The 21,842-nt window shown below is 44.0% G+C and overlaps 1 protein-coding gene across 1 annotated transcript in view; it reads left to right on the forward strand.

Annotated features, from left to right (window-relative positions):
- Positions 1–21,842, forward strand: part of amacr (alpha-methylacyl-CoA racemase) — a 116,664-nt gene that overhangs the window by 77,449 nt on the left and 17,373 nt on the right. The window contains exon 5 of the mRNA XM_085974194.1: positions 4,936–5,122. Coding sequence (XP_085830320.1) covers positions 4,936–5,122 — 187 coding nt within the window. The remainder of the gene's footprint in view (positions 1–4,935; positions 5,123–21,842) is intronic.

Raw genomic sequence — 21,842 nt, forward strand, 5'->3', positions numbered from 1 at the left:
GCCTTAAGAAATATATCTAACTCCTTCTTGAATATATTTAATGAATTGGCCTCAACTGTCTTCTGTAGTAGAGAATTCCACAGGTTCACCACTCTCTGGGTGAAGAAATTCCTCCTCATTTCAGTCCTAAATGGCTTACCCCTTATCCTTAGACTGTGACCCCTGGTTCTGGACTCCCCCGCCATCGGGAACAGCCTTCCTGCATCCAGCCTGTCTAGTCCTGTTAGAATTTTATAAGTTTCAATGAGATCCCCTCTCATTCTTCTAAACTCTAGCGAATATAAGCCTAATTGACCCAATCTCTCTTCATATGTCATTCCTGCCATCCCAGGTATCAGTCTGGTGAATCTTCGCTGCACTCCCTCCATGGCAAGAACATCCTTCCTCAGATAAGGCGACCAAAACTGCACACAATACTCAAGGTGTGGTCTCACCAAGGCCCTGTACAACTGCAGCAAGACATCCTTGCTCCTGTACTCAAACCCTCTTGCTATGAAGGCCAGCACACAATTTGTCTTCTTAACAGCCTGCTGCACCTGCATGCTTACCTTCAGCGACTGGTGCACAAGGACACCCAGGTCTCGTTGCACTTCCCCTTTTCCCAATCTATTGCCATTCAGATAATAATCTGTCTTCCTGTTTTTGCCACCAAAGTTTATAACCTCGCATTTATCCACATTATACTGCATCTGCAAACTTCTTAATCATACTTCCTACATTCAAGTCCAAATCATTGATATATACCACAAAAAGCAAAGGACCCAGTACTGAGCCCTGTGGAACCCCACTGGAAACAGCCTTTCAGTCACAAAAACACCCTTCGACCATTACCCTTTGTTTCCTGCCTCTGAGCCAATTTTGGATCCAACTTGCCACTTTGCCTTGGATCCCATGGGCTTTTACTTTTGTGACCAGTCTGCCATGCGGGATCTTATCAAAAACCTTGCTAAAATCCATATAGACTACATCAAACGCACTACCCTCATTGACCCTCCTTGTTACCTCCTCAAAAACTTCAATCAAGTTAGTCAGACACGACCTTCCCTTAACAAATCCATGCTGACTGTCCCTGATTATTAATCTGTGTGTTTCTAAATGAAGATTTATCCTGTCCTTCAGATAGACTAGACTTTTATTCCCTTGAGCAGAAAATATTAAGAGGTGATCTATTTAAGTGATTAAGATGATTGAAGGATTTCATAGGGTAGATGGTGAGAAACTATTTCCTCTGGTGAGAAAGTTCAGAAAAAGGGGGCACAACCTTAAAATTAGAGCTTGGTCATTCAGGGGTGATGTCAGAAAGCACTACTTCGCACAAAGGGTAGTGGAAATCTGGAACCCGCCCCCCATCAAAAAAAGAAGCTGTTGAGGCTTGGTCAATTGAAAATTTCAAAACTGAAACTGAATTTGTCAAGTAAGGCTATTAAGAGGTACAGAACCAAGGCGGGTAGATGGAGTTAAGATACAGATCATCCATGGCCTAATTGAATAGTGGAACAGACTCAAGAGGCTGAATGGCCTACTCCTGTTCCTATGAAATACAGCCAACTCCGAACTCTAGCAACCAGGCAAGACAACAGGAAGAAACCTCCTGGAATATTCCATGGGCTCTGAAGGGATGTGTTTTTCTGCTGGTTTGGATGCTTTGTGGGCTGCTCGCTTCACTTTGCTGCCCAAAGGACACCAGTAATACTTGAGTGTCTATAAATGCAAAACAGAATGAAAGTAAACTCCAGCCCTGCATAGTCCTGACCAAGGCTTAGGCACTGCATGGCCAGGCGCATCTAGCAACTGTTGCTCTAACGACAGCATCTAAGCTCCGGACCGCGATTGGGACTGGGGTGGAAGGCTGCGAGGTCTGGCCTTCATCGGGGCTGGGGGAGACAATGGTTTCCTTGTGAGGCTTGGAGGTGTCAGCTGTGGCTCAGTTGGTAGCACTCTTGCCTCAGAGTCAGAAGGTTTTGGGTTCAAGTCCCACTCCAGTGACTTCAGCACAAAATTGTAGGCTGACACTCCAGTGCAGTACTGAGGGACCGTTGCACTGCCGGAGGTGCCGGCTTTCGGATGAGACATTAAACCAAGACCCCGTCTGCTCTCTCCCACGGCACTATTTCGAAGAAGAGCAGGGGAGTTATCCGAGGTGTCCTGGCCAGTATTTGCCCCTCAATCAACATAACGAAAACAGATTATCTGGTCATAGCACATTGCTGTTGTGCACAAATTGGCTGCCGCGTTTCCTACATTACATCAGTGACTACACTTCAAAAGTACTTCATTGGCTGTTAAGTGTTTTGGGACGTCCTCAGGTCATGAAAGGTGCTACATAAATGCAAGTCTTTCTTTTCCTGCTCCTCTTGGCCCACAAGGAATTTTAAAAGGAGCAGATCTTGTACTTGGCACGTCGTCTCCTCCGGCCTCTGATCTGCTGCTGGAAGTCCCACAGCACGGGCCTCTGCCTGACGTGCAGTTAAGTTTAAGTTACGGCACCGATGAAGTCATCGGGCTGCAACTTTTGAATTTCAATTAGGTCCCGCCTGGCTTTTGCACGAACCTCATTGAGGGCCTGATTTGGGCTTTAAAATATATGAACAGACGGGAATGAGGTCAGGTTACTCAATCCTAATATTTTAACAACCACGGCCATCTGCACCACACCTGCCCCCACCCTCTCCTGCCCATGGGGGGGGTAAAATCGAGGCCTTCATTTCTTAAGCATTAAATAGAACTAATTTAATGTTTTCTTTTTCTTTTAAACAAATTGGAATTGCTTCAGCATTCTTTTCTACATGCCTTAATGAAGTAATCAGGTAATTCAAAGGTAGGTAAAAAACGTGTGAAGAGTATCCCCATCCCGAAGAATATCCCCATCTTCAATGATGGTGGAGCCTAGCACGTGAGTGCAAAAGACAAGACTGAAGCGTTTGCAACCAACTTCAGCCAGAAGTGCCGAGTGGATGATCCATATCGGCCTACTCCTGAGGTCCCCACCATCACAGGAGCCAGTTTTCAGCCAATTCTATTCACTCCACGTGATATCAAGAAACGGCTGAGCGCACTGTATACAGCAAAGGCTATGGGCCCCGACAATATCCCGGCTATCGTGCTGCAGACTTGTGCCCCAGAACTAGCAGCGCCTCTAGACAAGCTGTTCCAGTACAGCTACAACACTGACATCTATCCGACAATGTGGAAAACTGCCCAGGTAGGTCCTGTCCACAAAAAGCAGGACAAATCCAACCCGGCAAATTACCGCCCCATCAGTCTACTCTCAATCATCTGCAAAGTGATGGAAGGTGTCATCAACAGTGCTATCAAGCGGCACCTGCTCACTGATGCCCAGTTTGGGTTCCGCCTCATTACAACCTTGGTCCAATCATGGACAAAGGAGCTGAATTCCAGAGGTGAGGTGAGAGTGACTGCCCTTGACATCAAGGCAGCATTTGACCGAGTCTGCCATTAAGGAGCCCTAGTAAAACTGAAGTAAATGGGAATCGGGGAAAATGCTCCACTGGCTGGAGTCATACCTGGCATAAAGGAAGATGGTTGTGGTGGTTGAAGGTCAATCATCACAGCCCCAGGACATCGCTGCAGGAGTAACTCAGGGCAGTGTCCTCGGCCCAACCATCTTCAGCTGCTTCATCAATGACCTTCCCTCCAACATAAGGTCAGAAATGGGGATGTTCGCAGATGACTGCACAGTGTTCAGCGCCATTCACAACTCCACAGATAATGAAGCAGTCCATGCCCACATGCAACGAGACCTGGACGATGTTCAGGCTTGGGCTGATAAGTGGCAGATAACATTCGTGCCACACAAGTGCCAGGCAATGACTATCTCCAACAAGTGAGAGTCTAACCACCTCCCCTTGACATTCAATGGCATTACCACCGCCGAATCCCCCACCATCAACATCCTGGGGGTCACCATTAACTAGAAACTTAACTGGACCAGCCGCATAAATACTGTGGCAACAAGAGCAGGTCAGAGGCTAGGTATTCTGTGGCGAGTGTCTCACCTCCTGACTCCCCAAAGCCTTTCCACCATCTACCAGGCACAAGTAAGGAGTGTGATGGAATACTCTCCACTTTCCTGGATGAATGCAGCTCCAACAACACTCAAGAAGCTTGACACCACCCAGGACAAAGCAGCCCGCTTGATTGGCACCCCATCCACGACCTTAAACATTCACTCCCTCCACCACCGGTGTACCGTGGCTGCAGTGTGTACCATCTACAAGATGCACTGCAGCAACTCGCCAAGGCTTCTTTGGCAGCACCTCCCAAACCCACGACCTCTTCCACCTAGAATGACAAGGGCAGCAGGCACAATAGAACAGCACCACCTCCAAGTTCCCCTCCAAGTCACACACCATCCTGACTTAGTATATCGCTGATCCTTCATCGTCGCTGGGTCAAAATCCTGGAACTCCCTACCTAACAGCACTGTGGGAGTACCTTCACCACACGGACTGCAGCGATTCAAGAAGGCAGCTCACCAGCACCTTTTCAGGGGCAACTAGGGATGGGCAATAAATGCTGGCCTTGCCAGCGACGTCCAGATCCCACAAACGAATAAAATTATATTGTTCCTGTGGGGAAATCATTTGTGCTGTATAAAAAATGTGTGTTTTGTAATTTCCTAGCATTATCAATTGGATATTTATAAATTTTGTGTTGATTTCTGAGAATTATTCAAAATCCACATGTTTGTATTTTTGTAAAAGCCTGTTTGGCGCCACATTACAAACATTAAACTACAGATCTGAGCAGATGATTTGATACGGTTTTTTAAAATGTATAAAATTAGTGGAAAATTCCAGTGGAGCTTCTTGTCTCCATGGATCTGAAAGTGAGCCGGTTTGATTGTGTCGAATTTCCTGCATTACCAAATTTCAATTCTTTTACTTTTAAAAAAATCTGTCTGGTGTTTGTCAGGTCGAAGGAGCAGCTTACTGTAGCTCCTGGCTTTGGAAATCACAAAAATTATATATTTGGAATCGGCAAAGAGGTGAAAACCTACTGGACACTGGAGCGCCATTCTATGAAACCTACAAGACTTCTGATGGAAAGTACATGGCCGTTGGTGCATTGGAACCTCAATTCTATGACCATCTGATAGAAGGCAAGTGGGTGTTTTTCCATGACTATATTGATAATCACTCTTATTATGAAGAAAAAATATCTTGATACATGTCCTAACATTACCTTTTACTGGTTTGAACCTTTTGCGCCATTGTTCTACTCCCACAGTTTAATTTAAAGTAATATTTTGGGTTAACTTTTCTATAGCCTTAACAGTCTTGTATACCTCGAAGGTCATCTCTCGGGCACCTCCTTTCCAAACTGAGAAACCTGAGCGTGGCGAGTCTTTCCTCATAACTCGGATCCCTGATGCTAGGAGTCAGCCTTGTGATTCTTCTCTGCAATGCCTCCAGCACTAGAATAGGAATATAGGGACAGGAGAAGGCCATTCAGCCCCTTGAACCTATTCTGCCATTCATTTAGATCATGGATGATCTGTACCTCAACTCCTTTGTCCCATATTCCTTGATACCCTTACCCAACAAAAATCTATCGATCACAGTCTTGAAAATTTCAATTAACCCAGCATCCACAACCTTTTGGGGGAGCAAGTTCCATATTTCCACTGCTTTGTGTGGAAATAGTGCTTCCTGATTTCACTCAAGTGGCCTCACTCTAATTTTAAGATTATGCCTCTTGTTCTGGGCTCCCTCACCAGAAGAAATAGTTTCTCTCTACCCTATCAAATCCTTTAATCATCTTAAACACCTCAATTAGATCACACCTTAATCTTCTATACTCAAGGGAATGGAAGCCTAGTCTATGCAACCCATCCTCATAATTTAACCCTTTTAGCCCCGATATTATTCTGGTGGATCTGCGCTGCACCCCCTCCAAGGCCAATATGTCCTTCTTCAGGTGCGGTGCCTAGAACTGAGCGTAGAAGACAGATGGGGATCTAACCAGAGCTTTATATAACTGTAACATAACTTCTACCCCTTTAAGAAGTTTTTTTATTTTTATAATCTATATCATCATTTTATTACATCTATATCTGTATATTATTAAAAGTCTTGCAGATATTTTGCATTTCCTATACCCATTACTCTTACTTCCTGCAATATGATTTTACAGTAATACATTTATATCAACATTTATACTGTAAATATTTCTACTGGGAATTCCTATACAGTCCCCACCACTTACACGTCCCTGCTTATCCCAGACAGCTGCATATATCTGGCAAACGGCTATGACCATTTGCCATTACCATAGGCGTCAATTACAACAGTGTCGCTTAAACCGTATTAAGCGGGCTGGCTATTTTGTGCAGTTCAAGCAGCTGGTCATACTTTGCGATTACCTGTCATTAAATCCTAACCCCCTGTGGCTTCTATAACTCCTGCCATTGCTGCAAGCCCTTCTTGCTGGCTTGCTGAGCTGGACACATTGTGACACACTTTGGAAAGAGATTACTTAGGCCAAATTTTTTTTCTCAAAAAAAAAAATGGGGTTAAGTATGATCCTACATAAAAATAATAAAGAATTGAGGTGACACATTCCAGTTCTGTTTAAGATGAGAACGCACACCCGTCCCATTTAACTTGCCCTCCTATAGACACCCTCTGTTGATGCTGAACAGAATTATCCTGAGTTCTTTATGACTCCCCTGCTTCACACCATCATTTATTTGTTACCCCAGCCACTCCGTATAGCAGGAAAATCGCATTGACACCAACACTACCGTTATACATGATAGGGGCTGTATTGGCAATGTGCACACTTACCTGTCACATTGTAAACAACATTTCCACTTGTGGGGAGTCCAATACTATAGGCCATAAATATAAGATAGTCACTAATAAATCCAGTATGGAATTCAGAAGAAACATCTTTATTAGAGTGGTGAGAATGTGGAACTCACTACTACATGGAGTAATTGAGACAATTAGCTTAGATGCATTTAAGGGGAAGCTAGATAGGTACACAAGTGAGAAAGGAATAGAAGGATATGTTGATAGGGTGAGAGGAGTGGGAGGAGGCTCGTATGGAACATAAACACCAGCCAAATGGCCTGCTTCAGTGCCGTAAGTTCTACGTATTTCTATGTAAACAGGCTTCCTGCCACAGGGTACTGTAGATCCTCCCCATCCTGCTGCCCAGCTACTAAGCATCCACCTGAACTTATTCTGTTTCTCTGCCTGTTGCGTCCTCTCTACCTTGAACTGTAAGTGAACATTTTTCTCAAGTAGAATTAAAAAAAAAAATTTATATGCTCGCTGCAACTTTTTAATTTCTTTGCCTCAAGCTCTAGTCCCTCTGAGGCCTGCTGCCTCCCCACATGTTCTGGCCTCTAATACTCTCTGTGCTCCAGCCGGAGCCAGCTCAAATTCCTTGCCTCAACCTAGCTCCCAGCCCCGTTCATTTGAACCCTCTTGCCCCAGCCCAGCTGTTTTAGATCCCAGAACAGCTGTTCTAGACCTTGGCCTCAATCAGATTTCCCCTACACCCGCTTAAATTTGAATGCCTTCCATCTTCCTGTTTCGAGCAAACATTCTTCCCGAGCCCCACTCCTTTCTCCATCCACGCAGTTTTTTTAATGAATTAAATAGGCATGATTCTGCTCTTGGTGCCCCGCTCCCTCTGACCTGCTCCTTTAGCCAAATTTAAATGGCTCTCTTGCCCTGCTCCCTGTTACTCTTGCTCCTGTTCCCTGACGTCCCTCTGGCCTCTTCTAATGTTTCTCTTGCTCCACTTCACCCAGTCGTGGGACCTGCAAGTGCCAACGCTATCCTGCTCTCTGCCACTTTCCCTCTTGCTCCCCAGTGTGCCTCAAGTGACCTCTTCTAACTTAGTTGATTTCAGTGACACCAGCAGAAATTGTAGAAATAAAGAGAACTTATTTCAAGCAGGCAATTTTAGTAGTGAACAATTTCTTCTCAGTCATAGGATACAGCCAAAAGAAATTTAAACTTGAGAGGAAAGGGGGACATTACAGTTCAGTGAAGGAAGATCAGAGTTTAGAGGAAGAAAATGTTTCCATAAAGTATGATTACATTTTACAAGAAGGGAATTATTTCACTCGGTTGCTGAGTATAAGGGTGTTTAGTTAGGAACATGTTAATGTTTTTTTCTAATTGTCTATGAATGTGCAGTAATCGTAAGTACCTCATTAGGAGTTCCTGCTAATTTTGTTAGGGTAGAAGAGCTCAATAGTCATGCATCTTTTGCCTTTGACGAAGGAACAACTGGATGTAGGACAAATTTAAACCTGCTTAAACTAGACACGGTGCATCCGAGAGGATGTGTTTGAAGGATGAGCGATAGGCAACAGCTAGAGAAGCTGCAGCTTTTCAGCTACAAAAAGCAACATTGCAGAGCGTATCTTATAGATCTTTATACTTAATGGGATAGCGAAAGCACACTTTAGAATATCCTGACTCACCATGTACAATTTATGGGTGATCTGCTAGTTATGTATGAAAAGTCTTGTATCTATACGCACTTCCTGTTGTGTTGTGTAACATCTACTTCCAGTAACACTTTTTGTCACTTTTTTGTGTTAAGTCACACATGTGCCACGTTATTATTTAAATAAAATAACATTTAAATGCAAATGTTTTATTAAACCTCTTAATTTCTGTATTGTAGCCCCCGCCCTGACTATTTCTAGCCACTGCCGGGATCCCATAAGTTATTCTGCCACTATTGGCCTCCCATTGGCTTGGTCCACTACCTTGGACCTCCCCCCCAACCATTTACCACCTTTGGCATTTGGATCTTAGATCTGGCTCGTTTCCGTTTCCCTGTTCCTGTCCTTCTATTTCCATTATTCTCATCATCCTTCATCTTTGCCGACAGTTTTTTTTAAAGTGCTTATAACATTGGGGTCTCTCTATCTCTCACCCAAAAGGAAAGAATTGAGAGACAGGGACAGAAAGAGAAGGTGGAAAAGAGTGAGAGAAAGGAAAGCAAAAGAGAGAGAAAGAAGACAGAAAGCAGCAAAACGAAGACAGAAAGCAGCAAAACAAAGACAGAAGACAGTTAAGAGATTGACCATGAGCAATACCACGGGAAGCTTATTGGTACTTAATATAGCTTTTTGGGTGGCTTCTTAAGATCACAGAGAAATGCTAGCATTTCACTTGGATTTGATTTGAAATGAAGTGAACAGACTGCTGATCCCAAGTAGTCAAGGCATAATGGCCCAGAAATTCGGGTCCCAACGCGTGAGTACGGACGGGGTACTCGCCCGTAGGCCCAACAAAAGTGCCGGTTTCGTGCATGCACTGCGCATGCACAGGAAACCGGCACTTCCGTTCCCCTGAAAGAAGGGGTTGACAGGTGCAACGCGTGCGCCGGAGAGGCAGCGCGTGCGCATTGAACTTACGTATTTTTTGCAGGTTTCTCCAGGAGAGTAAGTCTCCAGCAGTTATACTTTTAAAAAGCAGGCGCAAGGCCTGCTTTTAACAATGTAAGTGGTTTATTATTTTTAAATACTTTAAAGAAAGGTAAGTTTATTTTTAGCCCCGTTAGAAAATGTAATTAATTTTTTCAAAAATTTAAATTATTGTTTAAAATAGTTATTTCATGTAATTTATAGTTATTTTAAAAATGTGATGTTTTTTTGAAATTTATTTGAAGTTTTAGTGATGTTTTGGGGCTTATAGTATTTATAGGTTTTCCTGTCAAACTTATGAATGAAGCATTCCTTGCTACCATTGGCTCCCCATGGCCCACGTGATCCCAGGGGGCGCATCGAACTAACTGCGCCCCTGGGATACGCAAGCACTGCGCGCCGGCAGTTGGAGGAGGCCCAGGATCGGAATTCCACACGGGCCCACAGCTCAACGGCCGGCGCGCTAGGGAAGGGCAGGTCGGGGGTTTGCACCCCCGGGAAGCCCCCGACCCAATTTCTGGGCCAATAAATTATGTTTTCATCTTAAGATTTCTTAAAGCTCTTTCTAATTAATTGAAATGACAGATTCTGTTCAATAATTCAGCACATTCCATCACTAAAGCTGTCTTTTCTCTCTGACGACATGTAGAATCCAAGAATGTGTAGGAGATGTTGAAGCTTTACAATTATCTGATCCTTACAGGAGATGGTTGTGGTAATTCTGTGGGCTACCTTCACTTCTTAAAAGTTCAGCCATTTATTTAATTTAATAATGAATATCAAAATGTTTTAAAGGTTCCATATAGATTGAACACCTTCAGGAATTAATAATTGAGATTATTTATCCTCTTGCCAAGTTAGCCAGCTTCTGCCCTGATTTCTAGTAATCATCTTTGAAATACCAGTGCTGTCACTGAACTGCTTTCTTCCTAACATTGCCATGGTTCCTATTTTGGAATTGTGACACCAAGTATTAAGTTACTGCATGATGCATTTGCTACAGCATTATAGCAATATACATCATTTTAAGTATTTAAAAACATTTTTTTGCAACTTCCAGCAACTTTCTTCTGTTAAAACCACTGTACTTGCATAATTGTTCTGCTTTATAGTTCCTTTCAGTCCTAATTTTGAATTTGGTTGCTGGAATGCAGAGATCCTCTTCTGCAGGTTTCATGCTCGATACCCCTTCCTGAATGTCAACAAAATCTGTGTAACTTGCGTATGTACATAAGGAATTGAGTTATTTGTCGGGGTAGGTGAAATTGTCTTGTGAACTTGGAAGCACTGATGGGTCAAAGGATATTAGTGCGTTGGTCCGCTGTCAACTACCAATGGGTACAGTGGTATAGTGGTTATGTTACTGGACTAGTAATCCAGAGGCCTGGACAGATCCAACTGGGGAATTTAAATTCAGTCAATTAAATAAAACTGGAATAAAAAGCTAGTATCAATAATGATGACCATGAAACTACCGGATTAATGTAAAAACCCATCTGGCTCACTAATGTCCTTACCTTCCATCCTTACCTGGTCTGGCTTGTATGTGACTCCAGACCCACAGCAATGTGGTTGACTCTTAACTGCCCTCTGCAGTTCAAGAAGGCGGCTCACCACCACCTTCTTGAGGGCAATTAGGGATGGGCAATAAATGCTGGCCTTGTCAGCGCGCCCATATCTCATGAACGAATAAAATAAAAAATTGTACTAATTTTCTATTAATAAAAAGGGAGGCCTGGGTGATACAATGGGCTAGTACACTATCTTTTGACATCTAGGTTCAAGTCCTGTTGACACTATTGAAATTAAAGTCTCTCTTTTCTCTCTATTGGTTGTAATGCTCCAAAGGATTTGAGCAGTTTCCTGTGGGCTTTGGCCCATAGCAAAAATTTGGCATTCAGCACTAAATTGGCAATCTCATGCAGAAGTTACTTGAATGCCTGGTGTGAGAAGTGGAAAGATTGAAATTGTTGTGGTACAGTTTGCTTATCAGATATTGTTGTTAAGGGGCATTGTTGTGTTCGAATCATGGGAGCTTAATCTGCACCTGGTAGTGCTATATATCACGTACGTTCAACCTTTTGGAGCGAGTAGCCGGATCCAGTTGGCACAGCCTTTGATTGGATCACATGTTAACACTCTCGCCTCTGAGTCAGAAGGTTGTGAGTTCAAGTCCCACTCCAGAGACTTGAGCACAAAAATCTAGGCTGACACTCTAGTGCAGTACCAAGGAAGTTCTGCACTGTCGGAGGTGCCATCTTTCGGATGAGACATTAAACCGAGGCTCCATCTGCTCTCTCAGGTAGACATAAACGATCCATGGCACTATTTCGAAGAAGAGCAGAGGAGTTATCCCCGGTGTCCTGGCCAATATTTATCCCTCAATCAACGTCACTATCACATTGCTGTTTGTGGGAGCTTGCTCTGCGTAAATTGACTACACTTCAAAAATACTTCATTAGCTTTGGGACGTACTGAGGTTGTGAAAGCCACTATATTAATGCAAGTCTTTTTTTTTTTAATTCAAAGCTCACCGAAGCTACAAATTTAAGCCATCATACATAAAATCATAGCTCCCCACACTAATAGTCAGACCACTTTTCATTTATCCTTTCTCTGGTACTTTGCCCCCCCCCCCCCAACCACCCCAAATCTCTACTCCAATCCTTCACTATTACTCTGCCTTCCTCCTCTCCTGCTGCCATCCCAGGCTTGAATCTCCTTTAGATAAGCCCACAGCCATCTTCTGCTTCTCTTGGTATTCTCCAATTGGCCTTTCAAGGCACCCATTGTTGCCTAAAATGAGGAGTAACCCCAATTGCCCCATCTTCCTTTCACCGACCTTCCTGCCTGGCATGCCTGCTGGAGGCTAATTTTATCAACCACCTTCTCGTCCCACACAGCCCACCCATCGCTGACCCCTTGGACTGCCAGTGGATCAACAATCACTGCCCCTCTCTGAATTTTCTTCCAGAATGTACATTCACTTGCGAACAGGGCTCTTGCCATCCATGACCTTATTGTTGATAATTGCAATTATGAAAGAAATGGGTGGTGACACCTTGCTGAATCCTCTCTGCCTCACTCTATTTTCCACCACCTGCCCCGCCCAAGCCGTTACTGACAATATGGTCATTATCATCAAATCATCCCACACTCCTCTGGCACCTCCTCCTTTGAGCACCTCACCTTGTTCCACTCCTCTTGCCTCTTTTTAAAGTCCTTGTTCTCTACCACATCTCCAAGCCCCACCCAGTGTTTGTCACCCAGATATCTTCACTCCTTTCCTCCCTCAGACTCTGTACTGAGCGGCTTCTTACTCTCGATAATTTCAATCTCCATGTCGACTCACCTTGCCCGCCCTTCTCTGATTTCACTGCCCTCCTATCTTCCCTGAACCTCTGCATCCGTATAAACTTTCTTACCCATATTCAAGGCCACCCCTTTGACCTTGCCATCTCACATGGCCTCTCTTCTCTCATCCTCTCGATCACAGACAAGACCATATCTGATCACTTCCTTGTATCCCACATCACTCACGTCCCCCAGCTCCTTCCAACCCCACTTCCTTCTGCATCCACCCCTGTAAGAAACTCTTCCCCAAGTCACTTATATTTGAACTTTCAAATTCCCAGCTGTCTAGTCTTTTGTTCACCACAATATTTCTGCAGCTGTTGATATGCTCAATCAGTCCCTCACCTCCACCTTTGACAGCCTTCTCCCAGTAAAACCCTTATTCTCTCCCACCCAGGTTGTTCCCCTAGTGTATGTCCCATCTTCGCTCCCTCAAGTCCAGAAGGTGCAGACTTGTATGCATCTGGCACACAACGGGTTTAACCATCCACCACCAGATTTGGCTGCACCACATCAAGTGCCATCAAGCCCTGCTTTCCTCTACCAAAACTGCTACTGCTCCAGGATCATACTGGAATGCAAAGGTAACCCCTGGCTTCTTTACTCCATTACCAACCATCTCCTCAAATCCCTCTCACCTGCTCCCTCGCCTCCAACAACAAGGGCGAGGAGCTCATGGACTTCTTTGTCACTAAGATTGTGACCATCCGTTTAGTTGCCTCAGCCGCACCCTCCCCTTGCCAACAAATTTCCAGCAAGGTTTCCCCCCTCCCCTAACCCTGTACATGCATCTTTCCCAAGTTTTTCTCCAATTTCCTCTCATGTCCTCTCTGAGCTCATCTTTTCCATGAGATCCACTTCCTGCCCTCTTGATCCCATTCCCACTAAACTGCTAACTACCCAAATTCCCATGCTGACCCCTATGCTGACTGACATTGTAAATGGTTCCCTCTCCTCGGGTACTGTTGCCCTCCCTTTTAAAACTGCTGTCATCACCCCCCCGCCCCCCACCCAGCGATGCACTGTCCTTGCAAATTACTGCTTCATCTCCAACCTCCCTTTCCTCTTCAAATCCTTTGAAAATGTTGTTGCCTCTCAAATCCGTGCCATCTTTCCCACAACTTCATATTTGAATCTCTTCAATCAGATTTCTGCCCTAGCCACAGCACTGAAACGGTCCTCATCATAGTCACAAATAGCATCCTCTGTAATTGTGATCATGGTGTATTATATATCATTCTTCGCCCTTCTCAACCTCTCTGCAGCCTTTGACACAGTCGACAACATCATCTTCCTCCAATGTCTTTTCCTCGGTTGTCCAACTAAGTGGGACTGTTCTTGCTTGGTTCCACTCTTCCCTATCCAGTCATAACCAGAGAATCTCTAGCAATGGGTTTTCTTCCTGCCCCCTAACTATTATCTCTGGAGTTCCCTAGGATCTGTACTTGGCCCTTTCCTCTTCCTCTTCTACATGCTATCCCTCAGCAACATCATCCAAAGACATGGCATTATGTTCTTCCTCTCCACCATCTCTCTCGACCTTTCCACTGCCTTTGTGTTGTCAGTCTGCTTGTCTGATCCCTGGTTCTGGATGAGAAGCAATTCTCTCCAGTCAAACATTGGGAAAACTGAAGCCATCCTTTTCGGCCCTCACCACAAACACCGTGCCCTCGCCACGAACACCGTACCCTCGCCTCCAATTCAGTCCCCCTCCCTGGCCACAGTCTGAGATTATTGGTGGCTGTTCATAACTTTGGCATCCTTTTTGACCCTATATCCTTTCCATCACAAAGACTGTTACTCCCACAACTAAGATCGCCCATCTACGAAACCCTCATCCTCTTGACGCCTCCAGACTCGACTATTCCAATGCTGTTCTGGCTAATCTCTATTCACCACCCTCCATAAACTTCAACTCATCCAGAACTCTGCTGCCCGGATCGGACCAGGAGAGCACCGAGGCGGAGTACAAAAGGAGGAGCAAGGCGAGGCCCGACCAGATCGGACCAGGAGAGCACTGTTCGGGGGGGTTTAAACTAAAATGGCAGGGGGTTGGGAACCTGAGCAGGGAGACCGAGGAAAGGGAAACAGGGATAAAAGTAAAAGATAGGAAGGAGAAAAACAAAAGTGGCAGTCAGAGAAATCAACGGTTTAAATCAAACGTGGCCACAGTAAATAATAATTCTAATAGGTCTAAGAGCGTTAAAAAAACAAGCCTGAAGGCTTTGTGTCTTAATGCGAGGAGCATTTGTAATAAGGTGGACGAATTGGCTGCGCAAATAGAGGTAAACAAATATGATTTGGTTGGGATTACGGAAACGTGGCTCAAGGATGGCCAAGACTGGGAACTCAACATCCAGGGGTATTCGATATTCAGGAAAGATAGGCAAAAAGGAAAGGGAGGTGGGGTAACATTACTGGTTAAAGAAGGGATTAATACAATTGTAATGAAGGATATTAGCTCTGATGATGTGGAATCTGTATGGGTAGAATTGAGAAATACTAAGGGGAAAAAAACATTAGTGGGAGTGGTATATAGACCTCCAAACAGTAAGGCGGAGGTTGGGGATGGCATTAAAAGGGAAATTAAAGAAGCGTGCAATAAGGGCACAGCAGTAATTATGGGTGACTTTAATCTACATATAGATTGTGCCAACCAAATTAGCAACAATACTGTGGAGGAGGAATTCCTGGAGTGTTTACGGGATGGTTTCCTGGACCAATATGTCGAGGAACCAACCAGAGATCAGGCCATCTTAGACTGGGTATTATGTAATGAGAAAGGATTAATTAGCAATTTTGTTGTACGAGGCCCCTTGGGTCGGAGCAATCATAATATGATCGAATTCTTCATTAAGATGGAGAATGAAGTAGTTGACTCAGAGACTAGGGTCCTCAATTTAAATAAAGGAAACTACGATGGTCTGAGGAGCGAGTTGGGTAGGATTGATTGGGGAATGGCACTCAAAGGGTTGACGGTGGATAGGCAATGGCAAACATTCAAAGACCGAATGGATGAGCTACAGAATTTGTTCATCCCAGTTTGGCATAAAAATAAAACAAAAAAGGTGACTCAACCGTGGCTAACAAGGGAAATTAGGGATAGCATAAGATCCAAGGAGAGGACATATAAATTGGCCAGATAAAGCAATAATCCTGAGGATTGGGAGCAGTTTATGATTCAACAAAGGAGGACAAAGGGATTAATTAAGAAAGGGAAAATAGAATATGAGAGTAAGCTCGCAGGGAACATAAAAACTGACTGTAAAAGCTTTTCTAGATATGTGAAGAGAAAAAGATTGGTGAAGTCAAGCGTAGGTCCCTTGCAGTCAGAATCAGGGGAATTTATAATGGGAAACAAAGAAATGGCAGACCAACTAAATTCATACATTGGTTCTGTCTTCACAAAGGAGGACACAAATAACCTCCCAGAGATGCCGGGGAACATAGGGCCTGATGAAAGGGTGGAACTGAAAGAAATCAGTATTTGTAAGGAAATGGTGTTAGGAAAATTGATGGGACTGAAGGCCGATAAATCCCCAGGGCCTGATAATCTACATCCCAGGGTACTTAAGGAAGTGGCCCTAGAAATAGTAGATGCATTGCTGGTCATCTTCCAGAACTCGATAGACTCTGGAACAGTACCCATGGATTGGAGGGTAGCTAATGTTACCCCACTATTCAGAAAAGGTGGTAGAGAAAAAGCGGGGAATTATAGACCGGTAAGCCTGACATCGGTAGTGGGGAAAATGCTAGAGTATTATAAAAGATGTAATAGCAGTGCACTTGGAAAGCAGTGACAGGATCGGGCAAAGTCAACATGGATTTACAAAAGGTAAATCATGCTTGACTAATCATCTGGAATTTTTTGAGGATGTAACTGGTAAAATAGATAAGGGAGAACCAGTGGATGTGGTGTATTTGGACTTTCAGAAGGCTTTCGATAAGGTCCCGCATAAGAGATTAGTGTGCAAAATTAAGGCACATGGGATTGGGGGCAAGGTATTGACTTGGATAGAGAACTGGTTGGCGGACAGAAGGCAGAGAGTTGGAATAAACGGGTCGTTTTCCGAGTGGCAGGCAGTGACTAGTGGGGTACCGCAAGGATCGGTCCTAGGACCCCAGCTGTTCACAATATATTAATGATCTGGACGAGGGAATTGGATGTAATATCTCCAAATTTGCAGACGACACAAAGCTGGGTGGGAGGGTAAGCTGTGAGGAGGATGTCGAGAAACTCCAGTATGATTTGGACAGATTGGGTGATTGGGCAGAAACATGGCAAATGCACTATAATGTGGATAAGTGTGAGGTTATCCACTTTGGTGGCAAAAACAGGAAGGCAGATTATTATTTGAATGGCAATAGATTGGGAGAAGGGGAAGTGCAAAGAGACCTGGGTGTTCTTGTGCACCAGTCGCTGAAGGTAAGCATGCAGGTGCAGCAGGCGGTTAAGAAGGCAAATGGTATGTTGGCCTTTGTAGCAAGAGGGTTCGAGTACAGGAACAAGGATGTCTTGCTACAGTTGTACAGGGCCTTGGTGAGACCGCACCTTGAGTATTGTGTGCAGTTTTGGTCGCCTTACCTGAGGAAGGACGTTCTTGCCATGGAAGGAGTGCAGCTAAGATTCACCAGGCTGATACCTGGGATGGCAGGAATGACGTATGAGGAGAGATTGTGTCGATTGGGCTTATACTCACTGGAGTTTAGAAGATTGAGAGGGGATCTCATCGAAACCTATAAAATTCTGTCAGGCCTGGACAGACTAGATGCAGGAAGGATGTTTATGATGGCCGGGGAGTCCAGAACCAGGGGTCATAGTCTAAGGATAAGGGGTAAGCCATTTAGGACAGAAATGAGGAGGAATTTCTTCACCCAGAGAGTGGTGAACCTGTGGAATTCTCTGCCACAGAGGGCGGTGGAGGCCAGTTCATTAAATATATTCAAAAATGAGTTGGATATATTTCTTAAGGCTAAAGGGATCAAGGGATATGGGGAGAAGGCAGGGACAGGGTACTGAATTTGGATGATCAGCCATGATCTCATTGAATGGCGGAGCAGGCTCGAAGGGCCGAATGGCCTACTCCTGCTCCTATCTTCTATGTCTATGTTCCTATCCTATCCCGTACCAGGTCCCACTGACCCATCTCCCCTATGCTCGCGGAACTACATTGATCTGCCAGTGCCTCCAATTTAAAATTCTCATCCTCATGTTGAAATCCTTTCATGGCATTGCACCTCCATATTTCTGTAACCTCCTCCAGCACTACAACCCTCCATTGAGAAATCAAAACTCCACAGGAAAAGTGATCCAACCGTGGCTAACTAAGGAAGTTAAGGCTAGCATTAGATTGAAAGAAGAAGCTTATAATGTTGCGAAGAATAGTATCCCCTGAGGATTGGGAGAGTTTCAGAAACCAGTAAAGGATGACCAAAAAATTGATGAAAAGGGAAAAAATAGAATATGAGAGAAAACTAGCAAGAAATATAAAAACAGATTGTAAGAGCTTTTATAAGTATGTAAAAAGGAAGAGAGTAGCAAAAGTAAACATTGGTCCCTCAGAGGCTGAGACAGGAGAAATTATTATGTGAAGTAAGGAAATGGCATAAACGTTAAACAAATATTTTGTATCTGTCTTCACAGTAGAAGACACAAAAAGCATACCAAAAATGGTGGGGAACCAAGGGTCAAATGAGGGTGAGGAACTTAACGTAATTAATACAAGTAGAGAAAAAGTACTAGAGGAACTAATGAGACTAAAAGCTGACAAATCCCCTGGACCTGACGGCCTATATCCTAGGGTTCTAAAAGAGGTGGCAGAAGAGATAGTGGATGCATTGGTTGGGATCTTCCAAAATTCCCTAGATTCTAGAATAGTCCCAGCGGATTGGAAGGTTGCAAATGTAACGCCACTATTCAAGAAAGGAGGGAAAGAGAAAACAGGGAATTACGGGCCAGTTAGCCTGACATCAGTCGTCGGGAAAATGCTGGAATCCATTGTTAAGGAAGTGCTATCAGGGCTCTTAGAAAATCATAACATGATTAGGCAGAGTCAAGATAGTTTTATGAAAGGGAAATCGTATTTAACAAATTTATTAGTGATTTTGAGGATGTAACTAGTAGATAAAGGGGAACCAGTGGATGTAGTATATTTGGATTTCCAAAAGGCATTCGATAAGGTGCCACATAAAAGGTTATTATACAAGACTAGGGCTCAGGGGTTGGGGGTAATATAGTAGCATGGATAGAGGATTGGTTAACGGACAGAAAACGGAGAGTATGGATTAACGGATCTTTTTCAGGTTGGCAGGCTGTAACTAGTGAGGTGCCACAAGGATCAGTGTTGGGGCCTCCGCTATTTACAATCTATATTAATAACTTAGATGAAGGAACCGAGTGTAATGTATCCAAGTTTGCTAACGATACAAAGCTAGGTGGGACAGTAAGCTGTGAGGAGAACACCGAGTCTGCAAAGGGATATAATAGACTAAGTGAGTGAGCAGTAAGGTGGCAGATGGAGCATAATGTAGGGAAATGTGCGGTTATTCACTTTGGTAGGAAGATTAGAAAAACAGAATAGTTTTTAAATGGTGAGAAACTTTCAAATGTTGGTGTTCAGAGAGATTTGGGTATCCTCATGCAAGAAACACAGAAAACTGGCATGCAGGTGCAGCAAGCAATAAGGAAGGCAAATGGCATGTTGGCCTTTATTGCAAGGGGGTTGGAGTATAATAGTAAGGAAGTCTTACTACAATTGTACAGGGCTTTGGTGAGACCACGCCTGGAGTACTGTGCACAGTTTTGGTCTCCTTATCTAAGGAAGGATATACTTGCCTTGGAGGCGGTGCAACGAAGGTTCACTAGATTGATTCCTGGGATGAGAGGGCTGTCTTATGATGAGAGATTGTATAGAATGGGCCTATACTCTCTGAAATTTAGAAGAATGAGAGGTGATCTCATTGAAATATACAAGATTCTGAAGGGGATTGACAGGGTAGATGCTGAGAGGTTGTTTCCCCTGGCTGGAGTGTCTGGAACTAGGGGACATAGTCTCAGGAGAAGGGGTTGGCCATTTAAGACTGAGATGAGGAGGAATTTCTTCACTCAGAGGGTTGTGAATCTTTGGAATTCTCTGCCCCAGAGGGCTGTGAATGCTGAGTCTTTGAGTATATTCAAGGCTGAGATAGGTAGATTTTTGGACTCATGGGGAATCAAGGGATATGGAGATTTAAGCGGGAAAGTGGAGTTGAGGTCGATGACTAGCCATGGTCTTATTGAATGGCGGAGCAGGCTCGAGGGGCCGTATGGCCTACTCCCGCTCCTATTTCTTATGTTCTTCTTAGAACTCCGCGTTCCTCTAACTCGGGCCTTTTACACATACCTCACTCTCTTTGCCCCATCATTGGCAGCTGTGCCTTCAGCTGTCTATGCCATAATTCTAGAATTCCCTCCTTAAAGCCCTCCATGTCTCTCTCCGCCTTAAACCCCTGCACCTCTCTCTCCTCCTTAAACCCCTCCATCTCTCTCTCCTCCTTTAAGACCCTCCTTAAAACCTACCTCTTTGACCGAGACTTTCCTACTATTCCTTCTTTGGCTTGCTTCCAATTTTTGTTTCGTTACACTTTTCTGTGATACACCTTGAGGCATTTTTCTGTAAGATGCTATATAAGTGCAAGTTCTTGTAAAAATTCAAGGTCTCAAATAAAAAATCCACCCATACTAAATATTAATGCCCGCATGCTAAAAATCCAACCCTTCATATGCAAAAAAAAAATTCAAGCCTAGTTATGTAGTAAAATTCTAAATCCCCTCTCCTCTTCACCCCCCTCCACCCCCCACCAAGGAGAACTCTACCTTTTGCTCGTCCTTATTTAGTTAGCTTCCTTGCATCCTACTGTACAGTCTGCCCTTATCCATCACTGTCTACTCCCTGCTGCTCTTCCTGATGTCCATAGTTCACAAGGTGGAAACTCTTTCAGCTTCTTTAAAATTCCCAGGCTTGAAAGTTGCATCTTGATTGATGTAAAAATACTATTCCTTCACTGGACTAAATGATATCAGGATGCACTATTTCTAATCCTCCCCACTAGTGGGTTTGAACCACACTGCAAGCACAGGAGGAAATAACTGTGGGCTGGGTTGAAGGAGCTTGCAGGCCTCATTTGGCCAATGGGCCATATCTTGGACACCACCACTCTTGCATAACCTGGGAGTACTTGATGCTGATACTGTCGGAAAATTGCTCAAAATTGTACTAGGGAAGGTATGGTAACTGCGAGTCTCCCTAGTTGTTTATTAAAAGGTTATAAGACTTCCGTGTTTTTTTTACATAAGAACATAAGAAATAGGAGCAGGGGTAGTCCATTCGGCCCCTTGGGCCTGCCCCGCCATTCAATAAGATCATGGCTGATCTGATCTTGGCCACAATGCCACTTTCCTGTCCGCTCCCCATAACCTTTGACTCCCCTGTAACTCAAATATACGTCTATCTCCGCCTTGAATATATTCAATGACTCCGCCTCCACAGCTCTCTGGGGTAGAGAATTCCAAGGATTCACGACCCTCTGAGAGAAGAAATTCCTCCTCGTCTCCGTTTTAAATGGGTGACCCCTTATCCTGAATCTGTGCCCCCTAGTTCTAGATTCCCCCACGAGGGGAAACATCCTCTCAGCATCTACCCTATCAAGCCCCCTCAGAATCTTATATGTTTCAATAAGCTCACCTCTCATTCCTCTAAACTTTCTGTAACTCAAATAAAGGAAACAGTTAACAATAATGCCAATGTTCTGAATTTTTCTCATCAAAATGCATGATGCCTTTGATAACTAATCAGTTCTCTTATAATGAAGATTTAAGGACCTTAATAAATTTGACATTAATTCTCAAATGGCAAAGTTCAATATTTCAGATATGTAATCTGAATTACATTATCGTATTTCAAAACACAAGTTTCAAGTGTACCCATTAATATGAATATAATTTTGGAACTTGTGGTTTACAAAAAATCAATCCCCTTAGTACAATTAGTTGTGTAATTTGAGAGTACTTTAACATAGTCGACGGCAG

Source organism: Somniosus microcephalus, chromosome 2 (assembly GCF_052327205.1).
Source record: "Somniosus microcephalus isolate GS21.2 chromosome 2, FLI_Smic_1.0, whole genome shotgun sequence".
Classification (NCBI taxonomy): domain Eukaryota; kingdom Metazoa; phylum Chordata; class Chondrichthyes; order Squaliformes; family Somniosidae; genus Somniosus; species Somniosus microcephalus.